Here is a 13,908-nt window from a genome sequence, read left to right as displayed (position 1 = left end):
CTAAATAAGCTGGTCAGTTCATGAGGTCTGGTACATGTGCAGGGACTTCTGAGCCTTGGCAGCTTCGTCCTTGGAGCTGTAGCGCACCACGGCGTTGCCCTGCGTCAGGTTGAGGTGGAATGTGATGAGGGGGCCGTGCTGCATGCATAGCGTCCGCAGAGTTGAACCATCGATCTGAAACACAAACAACAGATGGAGTCACATACAGATGCATCTTCTCTCTGCAAGGATTTATGCAAATTGTGTTTTTTAATCCTGTGTGAACTGACCATGTCCATGATTTATAAAGAAAAGAATTCAAGGGCAAATTCCAGACTATGTGTGGATAACATGGACATCCTCAGAACTTTAGTGACCCGGGGTAGAAACCTGTCTTTTTTAAAGGTCTATACCACTTCACAGCATTTTGGGTGCAAATTCAATCTGCTGGTTTTGCTAATACCATTCAAGGAAAGAGCAAACAAAAATTGATCAGAAGACCCATAAATCAAAAGATGACCAGATGACTTGCATGCTATCAAGGCTGTAGAAAGTGCCAAAGATTCAGAGAAACAGCTTTTTCATTGGACAGGTGCATGAGAGGGAAATCAATTTGATATTGCAAAGCCAGTTGAGTTTTCCAGCTAATACCTCCCAGCTACAGTCATCTACAGACCTCTGTTTCACAATGCAAACTCAGATGGAACAAACACTACTTTTGTTTTTTGTTGGATTACTCAAAACCAGTAGCAGCTACAGTGAATCTAGCAGTTTGGGAGGAAACATCAGTATGTTGCCTTTCTAAAGACACCTTGTTTGTGCTTAAACTCCAAATGGTCCAAACACAGCATTCGATTTAATTTGGGTATCCCCAGATACGCATTTTTGACTACTTGTACCTAGAATTCTAAGGTTTAAAGGGCCGAAAAATTATAACAAAAGCTTGATCTAACATTCACTCAGACTGCCCAGTTAAACTAATCCAGTGAGGTTTTTGCAGGTTCACCTGTGGAGTGAGGTTCCTCAGAACCAGCCAGCTACTGGTCCTGTTGGAGCTGTCAGTACTCCACGTGGTGCCTGCTGAGAGAAACACAGAAACACAAACACAGCAGGGATTTGTTAGCGTGAAGTCAAAGCCTCTTCTGAAACCAAAATCAGTTACCAAGACAAGACGGTGGTGTCGATTTCTGCTGGGAAGAACCAACACCCAATGACAGTTGACAGTTTCTCAACCACAACAAGAGGTTGTTGTTCACCCGCCTGTTCTGCATTCAGAGTTAGCCTGTGGTAGGATGCCACATTAAAGTGCTGCATGAGCTACAAGTACAGTAACAGTGCAAACTGTGCATATAAACATGCTACAGCTCCTTAATCTGACCTTTAAAAACTCACATTTTATAACAGCTTGAGTAATGCGATCAGCTTTGTTTGTCATCAACATATATCTCACCTGCTCACAAAAAACTCACCTGCAATAACCAGATTTACAGAAATCTATTCATGCATTACTAAAGTTTAAGTGCAACAAAAATGCACATAGTAACTATAAAGATATACAGTTACATCATGTTAATGCAGTATTATGTGAACTAATAAAAGCACTATTACTGTGGTATTCATGCTCATTTTTTCTATACACAAAAATATGACAAATATGTTTGATAGGTGGGGCGATGATGGCCTCATGGTTAAGTGGTGCCCTGTATTTAAAGGCTAATCTTCCAAGCAGATGACCTGAAATCTAGTCAAACCTGCGTCTCCTTTCTCACATGTCATTCCCCACTCCTGTCCCTCTGATATCCAACTCTGTCAACTATCAAATATGGGCAAAAAGTACAAAATAAACTTGAAAATGTCTGAAATTTAAAGCTTTAACTGTTGACGTAGTAGAGTTAATCTGCTCCAAAAACCCTGTGATATTTACATTCATATCTGAAGGATATAATGTGCCAGTGTTCTTTGTAAAATAAGGCCTACAGACTGCAGAAGGAACACACATTCTCCATATTTATTTCTCTTTAAGGACTACCTGTGGTGTAGGAGCTGCTCCAGCCTTGAGCCAAACCCAGCGAGTTCCCCCCCCAGGTAGACGAAGGCTTGGTGTTGGTGAGACCAGGCGGGGGGCGGGAGGGAGCCGTGTTGCTGCCCCGAGGGCCCTGTGGGACCTTCCACAGCTCGTGGGACAGAGGGGCCTGGCTGTGAGAAATAGGGCCCGGAGACCACGTAGATTTCATCTCCGACAGTTTGCCTGCACAACAGAGCAGAGAGGCTTTGATCAGAGGGACACAGAGACAGCTGCTCCTTCTGCAGGGCAAACGATCTGAAATAGTATTAAAAGGTTTCTCATGTTTGCCCAGAAAAATTAATTTGCCATGCCACACACAATGAGAGGAAAAATGCACCATGGCAGGGGAAAATGCACTCGAAAGTTGTCAAAGTTTATGAAACTTCAGCACCATGTAGTTTTAAACAACCTGCTTCATCCATGGTAGCAAAACAAGTATCAAGCCATTTTAATTTTACCAGAATCTTATCAAAGTTCAACCCTCATGCAGCAGGACAGGAGACTTTTCAGGGAGAGATCTTATAAAATGGTTACAAATATTCAGGAGTAGGATCTTAACCTCCCAAGACCCTGCATGTACCTATGAGGACATTAAATTATGGCTTTTCTATGATAAAATCAGCATTTCTGTACATAGAATTTCAGAGATAATTGTCCTGAATGCCCATTGAAGTTTCAGTAATTTGCTTGAAATGTTTGGAGAATTTTCCTTGCATTTTTAAGGAAATTTCATGGACACTTTGGGGAATTTGCTTGGATATGTTTAAGTATTTTCATTAAAATTTTGGGAACATGTGTGATTATTTCAGGGACTCATTAGAAGATTGGGGGAAATTTGCTCTGAAATTATTATGGCATTTTTAAAATAAACTTGGGATTTTTTTTGGATGTTTGGGGGATTTTTAGGAAATTTTCTGGCAATTTGACAAATGTATTTGTAATTTTGGGTAATCTGAGTTGAACTCTGGTGGGAATTTACTAGGTATGTATTTTAATGAAAGTATTTAGAAAATTCTTTGGATATTTTCAGAGGAAGTCTTGGGGGAAATTTGCCCTGAAATTTTGATTGCATTTTTGATATGAATTTGGGAATTTTTCTTGTTCTGGGATGTTTGGGGTAAATTGTCTGGACATTTTCTGGCATTTTTCTGGCAATATGACAAATGTATTTGTACTTTTGGTAAATCTGATTTAAATTTTGGTGGGAGTATGCTTTAAAATTTGTGGAAATTTAAAGAACTAGTACGGATGTTTGGGGTAATTTCTAGGGATTTTTAATGCAATTTTTAGGAATATGTTTGCATTTTTGGGGGGGTATATGATTTAAATGTTGGTGGGAATAGGCTTTAAAATTTTTTAGGTGTTTTCATGGAAATTTAGAAAATTTATCTAAAAATTTGGGGAAATTTAAATCTAACGTACCAAAAACAAAGGAAAGGCCGTCACTTCCCGCCCCATGGTTGAGATCGCCCCATTGCAGAGATCTGCAGCCACATGAGCCCAAAACACCCCACTATAGAGATCTGCAGCCAGATGCCTCGTGAGATTTTTGGTTAATTTTTATGGGATACTTTAAAAAATGTTAGAAAAGAGTTTCACTGAAATTTTAGGGAATCTAATTTCCAAGAAATTCCAAGCATTTAGTGGACATTTTGTTATTGCTTGGACATTACAAGTCCTTGAGGTCCAACATAAAAAAAAAAAAAAAAAAAATTGACTCCACCCTCCCTCGCTCAATGACAGATACCTTTTCTTACTGAAGACCCCCAAAAGTTGACTGACACAGCCAAAACGTTTGCTCTAAAACCAATCTAGTGCTGTATTTTCTGCAGAAACAGGACCTTCAGGATATTTGTGGACATCATTGTAAATAAAAACTACTTTCTGTTCAAAGACAAGGCTGAGTTTTTAAACTTATCATGTTATACTAATCCCAAACAAGTGAGAGAAACTAAAAATGCATTCCCAACAAGCTCAGGTCTCAGGAGGTTAGACAGAAAGGAGAGATAAGGATCTCAAGGAACTGGACGATAAGGAGAAGGTCATACTGATTTGCAGTTATTCATAAACTGCAACGTGGGGGGAGTACGTGTGGGCAAACTAAGTACCTGCATCGTCTGTCTCCGGGGACGACAAACTGAATGAGCTAGTGTAGGCACTGACCGGCCAATCAGAGGACGGAGGCAGAGCCTCGCTCTGAGATGAAGTGGGAGAGGAGCCTAAGCCGATGCCATCAACAGAAAGAGACACACAAATAAGAAAAAACAGCAGAGAGAGAAATGGAATAAAAGAAAATAAAATACACAAATAATGAAAGAGGAACACAGTAAACACAAAGATAATGATTATAGATGTAGTTTGAAGAAGGAAAATGAAGAACAAAAGAATAAGAAGCAGGCAGTAGGGTGGCAAGAGCAGCTTGACATTTTAAGACTTTTAGGGGGGGCAAAGCTTGATCATTAAATATCTGATCCAAAACTTCTGTCTGGATCTGTTGTGTCTCACTTGGTGTCTTTATTAAGACAATATGTAATCCCTTCTCATGACTACGCTCTCACCTCCACTTCTGTCCCGCAGCAGGTAGCGGTTGACATCTTGGATGTTGGTGTTGATGGTTGGCCCACTGGGGACACTGCCGGGTGTCACGTTGGGGTCGGTTTCAGGGTCGATATTCTGGAGACCCTTCCAGGGAACACCGGGGCAGAACTCTTGAGAGAAAAGAACCATAAAAATCTTTTAATAATAATGCTTTTCCCCACTTAACATAGCTTTATCACAATGATAATCTTTAATTCACCGACAGCTAACCAGGCACTTATTTTGGTTTGTCTTTATGACTGTACAGCACATTTCAGCAGCAGTCAAATGCTCAATTTCCAAATCATAGTCTCCGTTCATCAGTGCAAATGCTGTGGCCTTCCAGAAATATGTCTTTATTTTCCACTAGTCTCTCAGCTTATTCCATTTTTTGCAAAGTAAAACAATCATAGTAGTGTTCAAATTAAATGCAGACTTCTACAGTAAGAGCTGAAAATAAAGCAGTAGTTTTTTAATGCATAAGTTTCTGCAAACATAGCTGACTAGATTAAACATATTGATTTGCAGCTAAAGTATGTGATCTGACTCTAAACAGAAAAACAAAGACACCATGAAAAGAGAGGAAGCTAAAAGCTGCTAACCTGGTGGCCAGTTGATATTGGTCCCGTTGGCCATCTTGTCACTGCTGCTCTTGCCCTGCCCCCAGCTGTCTGGGGGGACGAGGGGGCTGGTGGGAGACTCTGAGCTGGACATCAGGTTGTAGGGGCTGTAGGAGTCTTCCAGCTGATGAGGCTTTCCAGGAGGGCCCAGGTTGGCACCTTAGAGAAGTAAAATTACAAGAAAACTTGTTAACCAAAGTGAAATGCTGGAAATGATTACGGCTATTTAGCAACCAATCAGAGAGCGGCGTTCCTCTTTTCCCCTTTAGTTCAGCACCTCATGAACAAATAGCTGAAATGTAGCATAGAATCCTTCTTGTAGCGGCACAATTTTTCTATAATAACCTAGGACTAAGTGTAATTTCTCACCATGTTTGCCAAGGTTGGGCTCGAGAGGAGAGGAGCTTCCAGAGAGGCTCTCGATGGAGTTTGGATGCGTCCACTGTGACAGGCGGGACTGAGGCTGAGGAGGATCCTTCAGGGACAGACCTCCCACCTCCATGCAGTTTACATTCATGTTTTGATTCAGTCCAGCTGTGGAGACGCAGAGATGTTACTGCACAGCTCAGCTGTTATTCACATGCTTTCATCAGTAGGGCTGTCATGAAACCAGGGTTTTAAACCTTAATATAATACTAGTAATGACAAAACTATATCAATAAATCTTATGACTGCAGAGCCACAAAATAAAAGTCCTAGGCACACATTTATCAGGTACTGTTTTGTTTGACCACAATAAATTGCCAGAAAACTTCTGCACACCATTGCAGTTCAGGCAGTCTGTTTCAAAGAGGCAAAAGTTTGTATCTTTATGAGACGCCAAAAAGAAAAAGAAAGAAAAAAAACAAAAACAAAACAAAAAAAAAAACATAGAAACATCGTATTTGCTGAAATAGGAATCTGGATGGACCAAGGCTGCTCTCTCCCATTATCTTGTTGAAGCTTTGGTTAAAATATGACAGAGAGTCTGCTCTTTATTTTAAGGTTTGGCACATTTCTATTCTATCAGTCATTAATTATGGAGAATCTTTCATTTAAAACAGTTTTTCCTTGTCTTTTTCATGCATGCTCCCCTCACATGCATCTAAGAAAAACTGAGCCCCCAACCCTGGGTCCTAACGAGAAACACACACACCTTGCAGCCGAAAAGGACCATAAATTTTGAGTGAGAAATTGTCCACAAAAAAGCCTACATGCTAATTTTTACCATAAGACTTACACATAGACAATCTAGTTGGGGCTTTTTCATGGTTTCAAATAATAGATGCAAATCTACTTTGACAATCTCAGTGCAGACAGGACCTTTCACTCCCCCTGAGATCTTCTGCACTCACCCTCAGGCAGGCCCAGAACCCAGGTTGGGTTTTATAGATTTAACACATGTGGTATTAAAAAAGTCCCCAAGTTTCTGCCATTCTGACAGCCTTGATTAAAAGAGAAGTTAGAGGCACTCACAGAGAGAGTAGGGGCTGTAGGTGTTTGGAGATGACTGCGGCTCTTTGGTCTGCAGGTCAGGGAGGCCTGGAGCCTGGGGGTGACCTGGAAATGAATCCAGGGTGGATTTAGCCCCGCCAGGATGAAGGCCAGAGTGGGACGGGGGTGGCTGCTGTTGTTGCTGCTGCTTCATCAGCAGAGCCTGGGCCAGCTGACGCTGGTGCTGCTGGATCTGCTGCTGCATGTTGTTGATTGTACGTGCAACCTGGAATAACATCAAAAAAGGACACATAGTTCAGCTCTTATCTATAACAGCTAAGATTATTTATTGGCTTTCATCAGCTTCATAAATGTGGAATCAAAAGAGGTGCAAACTAATGACTGAGAGGATAACTCACTTGCTGCTCTTGTTGTCGAATGGGGCCAGAAACGTTACGTTGCGCCTGCAACATCTGCTGCTGAATTTGTAAACGCTGGTATGCCTGTGTATCAGGAACATGAATGCATCATTTACAATACAGTCTCAGTTCAACAGTACCCACAAATGCAAAAACACAATTGACAAATGGCTTTATCTGCAAATACTGCATGTATTAAAGAGAAAATAATGGTCTAAATACAAATGCATTTGGTCGTTTTGAGGTTTATATTTGGCCGGATTTTACAGCAAACAATACAAGAGGCATTGTTTAGTAAAATGGCTAACATGTATATTGAATAGACCAAACAAAAGCACTGCATTTTGTTTTAGTCTGTTTGGCATTCTATATATTTGCCATTTGCAGCCTAAATGCTACTCACCAGTTGCAGCTGGTAAAGTTGATTCAGAAGGGTCATATGTTGAGGGTTTATTGGTGAGGTTAAAAGTGCAGGATTCAGACCAATGTTTTTTGCTGCAAACTGTAAGAGCTGTGCTTGAACCTGTGGGGAAAAAAAATCAGCACACTTACAAAACACTCAAATGTAATAAAGAGCAAGTATTTCAGATCTATGTGAACCAGACATCCCAAAGCAGCCTGATTTATTAGGTCAAAGTAGCAAAAAAAATCTGCCTCTTTATTGACACTCACATACAGTATATATAGTTCAAATAGGTCTGAATTGATGCATAATAAATGAGTAAGTCTTAGTAGGAATGCTTCTTCAGACTGTTGTCTGAATGCTAAATGTTTTTCATTAAAAATTCTCTCAGATCTTTAAGAGTAGTAAGCCAGAGATGGATGCTGGTGTGTTTATGTGTTTGTGTACCTGAGGGGAGAGAAACTGAGGCACTTGAGCACGTAGACTAGGCTGAGAGGAACTGAGAGGCGGCACTGGCGGCTGAGGAGGCGGCTGAGGCTGCTGCATGGCCCGGGCTTGTGCTGCTCCACCACCGCCAAACATTCCACTCTGCATCTGCTGAAGGAAGAAGAGAGGAAGTCAACATCTGCACCCAGGTCTATGTTAAAATGTACACAGAGAGGGTCAGCTTTTATGCATTAAATGTGACGGGTTAAGGTCCTAAATGAAAGCACTCAATTTCTTTCAATGCATTAAGCCAGGCAGCAGCTGGATGTTACTCACCAGAGCATCTCCCTGCTCTCACAGTGATGGAAAATAAGTCCAGCACTGCTCCTTTTCATTTGGGCTCATTTAAAAGTCAAACACTATCTGCAACTTGGGTTACCAATCATTTTACATTCATTTTAGATATTTTTATTCACTTTGTATGTAGCATCCCCTTTTTCTCCCACAGGCACTGCCCATCAGAAGTTTATTTTCTTTCAAAATTAAAGCAGTTTTTTTTCTGAATGGGAAGTTAAGTATCCGTTGCTTTGTGGTTCTCAACCTTTTCAGTCCATGACCCCCAAAATAAAGGTGCAAGAGACTGGGGACCCCCATTGTACCTGAAGGTGGTTGAACACAACCATGAACAATCTAGAATAGTCATGTGCAGACAAGGCCACCCTTAAGGGGGGATTTAGGGGAGAGCTTTAATCTATAAAAAATAACCACTCTTACCAAAGAAGCAAGTATATGTTTTATTCATTTGTGTGGTAGATAACATTCTTAAAAATGGGTTTAAAGCCCTTTTGATAAAAAAATAAATAAATAAAATGGGTTAAAAATGGCTAGAATAGGTGAATAATGGCAAAAAATGGTGGAAAAGGTGGTAAAATTGGATTTTAGAAGTAGCAGAAATTGGTTAGAAGTAACAACAATGTGATACAATTGGCAAAAAAATAAGCAAAAGTTTGCAAAAATTGGTTAAAGTAGCAAAAATGGGAATAGATGGTGGTAAGGTGAATTAAGAAGTGGCCGAATTGACTTTAAATTGGCAAAACTGAATGGAAAATTTGGTGAAATGGGATGAAAAATGGATAAAAACTGGCGAAAAAGCGTTCAATGAGGCAGAAATAGCCAGAAACTGGCAAAAATGGGCATATCAAATAGTGAAATGTGGTTGAAATGGGCCTAAAATGTGGCGAAAAGTGGTTAATAGTGGTCAACAGAGGCAACAATAGGAGTAAAGTGGCAAGAATTGGTTAAAAAGTGGCAAAGACAGGCAGAAAAAGTGTTGGAAAGGGTTTGAAATGGGAAAAATGGGTTTTAAGTGGCAAAAATTGGTCAAAATTTAAAAGTTAAATTAAAGTGGCAACAGTGTAATTTAGAAAATATTCTTTGTTTTTTTAGAGCATCTTGCGACCCCCTCTTGGTGTCCTGCGACCCCCAAGGGGGTCCCAACCCCAAGGTTGAGAACCCCTGCCTTTGCTAACGATAGTACAAATTACAAAGTAAAAGCATGACTAAAAACATCAAAACATGCATTCCTGAAAAGTGAAAATGTTGTCATATTATCATTAGACGACAGTGAGTCATTTTGTACATGCACTCCTGCATATTTCCTAACGTATAACAGTGTTAAAGTGTATATTTGAGTAACTAGTTAACACCCTGAGAAAAACTGATTTACACTGTCAGTATGGGTATAAAAATACTTATAAAATACTAACAATTCAAACATGAAATTAAAACTAATTGGAGTGGTTGAGTATTTTATTGTCTGACAGCCCTACTACACTGATTTTGAAAACATTAGAGGCCTCACACATAAAGTCAAATAATGATAAAGTTTTATTCCTAAAGTGAGTGGAAAGCACTGATTTGACAAAAACATTACAGCAAACCCTAACCGTAATTACTGTTTTCAAGAAAACAAGAAACAGACATCTAAAATAACAAACACAAGGTTTGAAACAACAGTGCACCCAAGTCCAAAGAGCTTTTGGGTGTTCTATAACTCAGCCTTTTACAAAAATGAATCATCGATTATCTTTCTTACCAATAAAGCACACCAGTTTAATATTCATTAAGCCAGCATTAAAACTATTTCACTTACTGTGTATTTAAACTTTGTATGAATGACCTAATTACCTTATCCATGAAGGGCAAGCGGGGGTCTGCTGAGGGATCTTTGGAAAGAAGCGGAGGCCGAGGGCAGCTCATGGGCTTGTTGATGAGCCCGTTGTTGTAGTCATGGCCGGTTATCCCCATGCCTCGCTTGTCTAGCTCCGTCTTTTTCTCCAGCAGGGCGCTCATGGCCTGGTCCAGGTTCATATTGTTGCTCTTCAGAGCCTCCTCTGCTGGGTCCCTCTGGAGATTGAAACAGTAGAAAGGTCAGGACAAATCAAAGCAAAAGAGCAGGGTATGGACAATCTAAAGGTTTGGATAAGTAGATTTAGGCTGCTGGTTTTGTGAGTCAGCTTCGTCTTTAATAACAACCACTGCTGGAACTACAGACAACTTTAACTTTTCAGTATCTCTTTATAAGTTTTACGGCAATTTGCCAACCAAATTTTGAAAGCTATGGAAGTCCCCTAAATTAAATTACATAAGTGCAGGTTACTTCTTTCTTTGAGCCTCTGATTTTTTGTCTAATCTTCAGTCAAAACCCAAATTCTTGACTAAGACAACAACACAACATGAATGCTCCAAAGAAAAAACTCAAACTGATGTTAAAACTACTAGAGATCAATTCTCTATTCATTCAATAATGAATCAATCAAGTTACTGTAGCATAAATTCAATAAATGAGTCTACATTAATACCCATCAAAACCTCCTTTTAACTTTAAAGCATTCCAAAGAACCAATATATTGCACAAAATCTAAAAAAAAAATCTTAGTTTTTGGATTGTTTTGTCTTATAAAATACACATAACTTTATATTTTTGACAGGCATTTCCAAATACTATAGAGTATTTTTTAAATATTTGTCAGGATAATCACCAATAAAACTCAAAATTATATAAAAAAGTGTGTTAATTATAACATTAACTGGAAGGGAGTTAGTGTCATCAGACTCACAGGGAAGCCCATATCTGTGAGCTGTTTGATGAGACGGTTCATGATCCAGGCATCTTCTTGCTTCACTGGAACTTTAACCTGAAAAGTATGAGGATATACAATGATTATTAATTATATTCTTGTAGTGAAAATGTAAAATCAAGTTGTTTCTGAAGATCTGCGGGACTATAAAGTATGAAATGAGCCTTGTTTTGTACCTTCTGTGGGGCTTTTTTCGATGCATTGCCCCAGGAGTTGCAGGAGGAGTTGCTTTCCTGGGAGGCAGTGCTGTTCCACATGTCTCCGTCCTCAGCATCCCACTGACCCCCCGACAGGTTCAGCTCTTCACCTCCACCTCCCCATCCATCTTGCATAGGTTTGGGGGCTGGAAAGCATATCACATGAGGAGATTTAAACAAAGCAGCTATTGGACATAAGGCTTTAATGATTAACTTTGATATCAGTCTTCATGTTAAGGTATTTTTTAAGTTACAGCCACAAGGAAAGTTTAAAATACTGGGTTCGATATCATATTCTAAAGTAAGGCTCAGATGTGTTCAGCTGAATAGTTCCCAAAAATAATGGGACATATTTTCACTCATTGCAGCCAAGAGGACTGCAGTTTAACCTTGAATGTTTGAGTATTTTTAACAAAATGTGTCACTTGTTCCAGACGGTTTGAATGAAAATAATGCATTCATTCAGATTTGCCTTTGCTCCTGAGTCAGTTAGAAGTTAAGGAAAATGTAAACAAAATCTAAAAACTGGTTGCTTCACTCTTGGAGGCAACAGCTGCAAGTGAGCAAGCATTTGTGATTACTGTCAATGAGTCTTTCACATCACTCCTCTTTGCAGAATTGTTTTAATTCAGCCACACTGGAGAGTTTTCCAGCATGAACAACCTGTTTAAGGTCCTGCCCTTGCATCTCAAATGGATTTAAGTCCAGACTTTGACTAGGCCACTCCAAAGCCATTAAAAGGTGGACTTGCTGGTGTAGGTGGGATCTTTGTCTAGCTGCATAACCCCAAGTGTGCTTTTGCTTTAGGTCATGAGATGATGGTCAGACATTCTCCATCAGGATTTTGCAGTAGAGAGCAGAATCCATGGTTCCATCAATTATGCAAGTCGTCCAGGTCCCCAGACCATCACACTATGTTCTTGGTATGAGATGCTGTATTAGTTTTACTCCTCATGTAATGGGACACATACCTTCCAAAAAGCTCAACTTTTGTCCAGTCAGTCCACAGAACATTTTCCCAACTATCTTGTGGATCATCAGGATGATTTTAGTCAAATGTGAGATGAGCCTTTGTGCTCTTTATTTATTGTTGAATTGAGTACTGACCTTAACTGAGTCAAATGAGGCCTTGAGTACTTAAATGTTCTAGGTTCTTTTAGGACCTTGTGGATGAGTTGCCCATGCACATTTGGGAGTCACTTTGGTACTCCTCGGAAGGTTCACCACTGTCCCAAGTTTTCTCCATTTGTGGATAATGGCTCAAACTGAACTCACCTTTCCAAAAAATGTGGTTCACAGCACTCCTCATGCAGCAATACTGTTGTTCAGTATTTCACTTTTTGTACTTACTGCTTTATTTCTTTAATTCTGGCTTTTAAATGTTGCTTATTTCTTCCAAACTCTGCCCTTATCTTATTCTATTCATATTTTATTTATATTCCAATATTTTCTTTTGCTGTATTGTGCTAAAAAGACAAGATCTGTATACTAAATGGCCACTAGAGGGCAGTGTAGATTTCTGGGTATAGTTTGCTTCACACTGGGGTCCCTTCTATTATACTGATGTCCTTGGCACACCAGAGGAGAAATATCCAACTTTTTTCAGCAGCAGAGCCACACTGCTATGACTAACTAACACACTGTGACAATATCAGGTCAAATATCTTTACCAGGTTTGCAAGATGCAGATATCATCGCCGGGTTGCCCCTGCCGTAGCTGTCAGGGTTGTTGTCCCCCCAGCCTCCACAGCTGCCCGTAGGTTTGCCCCAGGCAGACGTCCCGTTGTCCACACTGACTGGAGCGGGTGCAGGTTCTCCCCACGAGCTCTCTGATTTAGTGTGGGAGCTGGGGAGCTCTCCCCAACCTGGAGGACACAAGAAGAATATAAATACGCAATTAAAAATAATCAACTCAACAAATATCAACATCTTAAATAAGGGAGTAAGTCCTACAGTGCTTTGTCTCAGCTGAGTCTTTTTTTATTTTTTCATGAGAAACAGGGAAATAAAAGGTTTAAGCAGAAGTGCATAACTTTATAGAACTGATAAAGCCAGCAGTAATTTTGAAACTGATGCTTGTAGTTTTACAGCAAAGAAAAACTTTTCAGCCTGAGACAGAAATGCACTTCTTTATTACAGTTATTCAGTTTACTGATGAAATTTGTTAAGCTAATTTGAGGGGAAATAGATTGTGTGAGACAGTTACAAAATCTGCTGCTTTAAGGATGCATGAAAATACTTCCGGGGCGCTTCACAGCGCGTGACCTGAAGCAGCTCTACCTAGCTGAATCAAGCTCTTTTGAAGAAAAGCACACAGTTTTAGACAAAATTATCTTCACAAATTTCATTTAAGAAGGAGGGTTTTGTTTTAATGACTTTGTGCTAACTTTTTAACTACTCGAGAACAGTTCATACTTCTCTTTTGTTTATAAATTTGTCTGTACATTGAGGCTCCTGTGAGGTTAGTTGATTTTAATGCTCACTGTAGAGAAAGTGGAATAATTTATCTTAACTGTTGTTCTGGACATGTGTAGTATTATCTTCTAGGGTTTTTACAACACCGGGATTCAAAACTGTGATGCAGACCCAGTATGAGGTTCTTTCTTGTTAATGTTGCCAATGTATTTGTGCAATTTACATGATGTGCAGGAGTTTCCTGCAATTCTAGT

At 39.8% G+C, this 13,908-nt stretch overlaps 1 protein-coding gene across 1 annotated transcript in view; it reads right to left on the bottom strand.

Annotated features, from left to right (window-relative positions):
* The window catches only part of LOC121529249 (trinucleotide repeat-containing gene 6C protein-like), an 86,575-nt gene that overhangs the window by 9,153 nt on the left and 63,514 nt on the right, over nt 1-13,908 (bottom strand). Inside the window, 14 exon segments of the mRNA XM_041817024.1 lie at nt 35-174; nt 986-1,056; nt 2,009-2,227; nt 4,603-4,752; nt 5,224-5,400; nt 5,611-5,775; nt 6,697-6,940; nt 7,074-7,157; nt 7,477-7,596; nt 7,924-8,073; nt 10,090-10,308; nt 11,022-11,099; nt 11,219-11,385; nt 12,910-13,104. Coding sequence (XP_041672958.1) covers nt 35-174; nt 986-1,056; nt 2,009-2,227; nt 4,603-4,752; nt 5,224-5,400; nt 5,611-5,775; nt 6,697-6,940; nt 7,074-7,157; nt 7,477-7,596; nt 7,924-8,073; nt 10,090-10,308; nt 11,022-11,099; nt 11,219-11,385; nt 12,910-13,104 — 2,179 coding nt within the window.

The sequence above is a fragment of the Cheilinus undulatus genome, linkage group 21 (assembly GCF_018320785.1).
Source record: "Cheilinus undulatus linkage group 21, ASM1832078v1, whole genome shotgun sequence".
Taxonomy (NCBI): domain Eukaryota; kingdom Metazoa; phylum Chordata; class Actinopteri; order Labriformes; family Labridae; genus Cheilinus; species Cheilinus undulatus.
The sequence above is the reverse complement of the archived record's forward strand: the minus strand, read 5'-3'. Positions and strand labels throughout refer to the sequence as shown.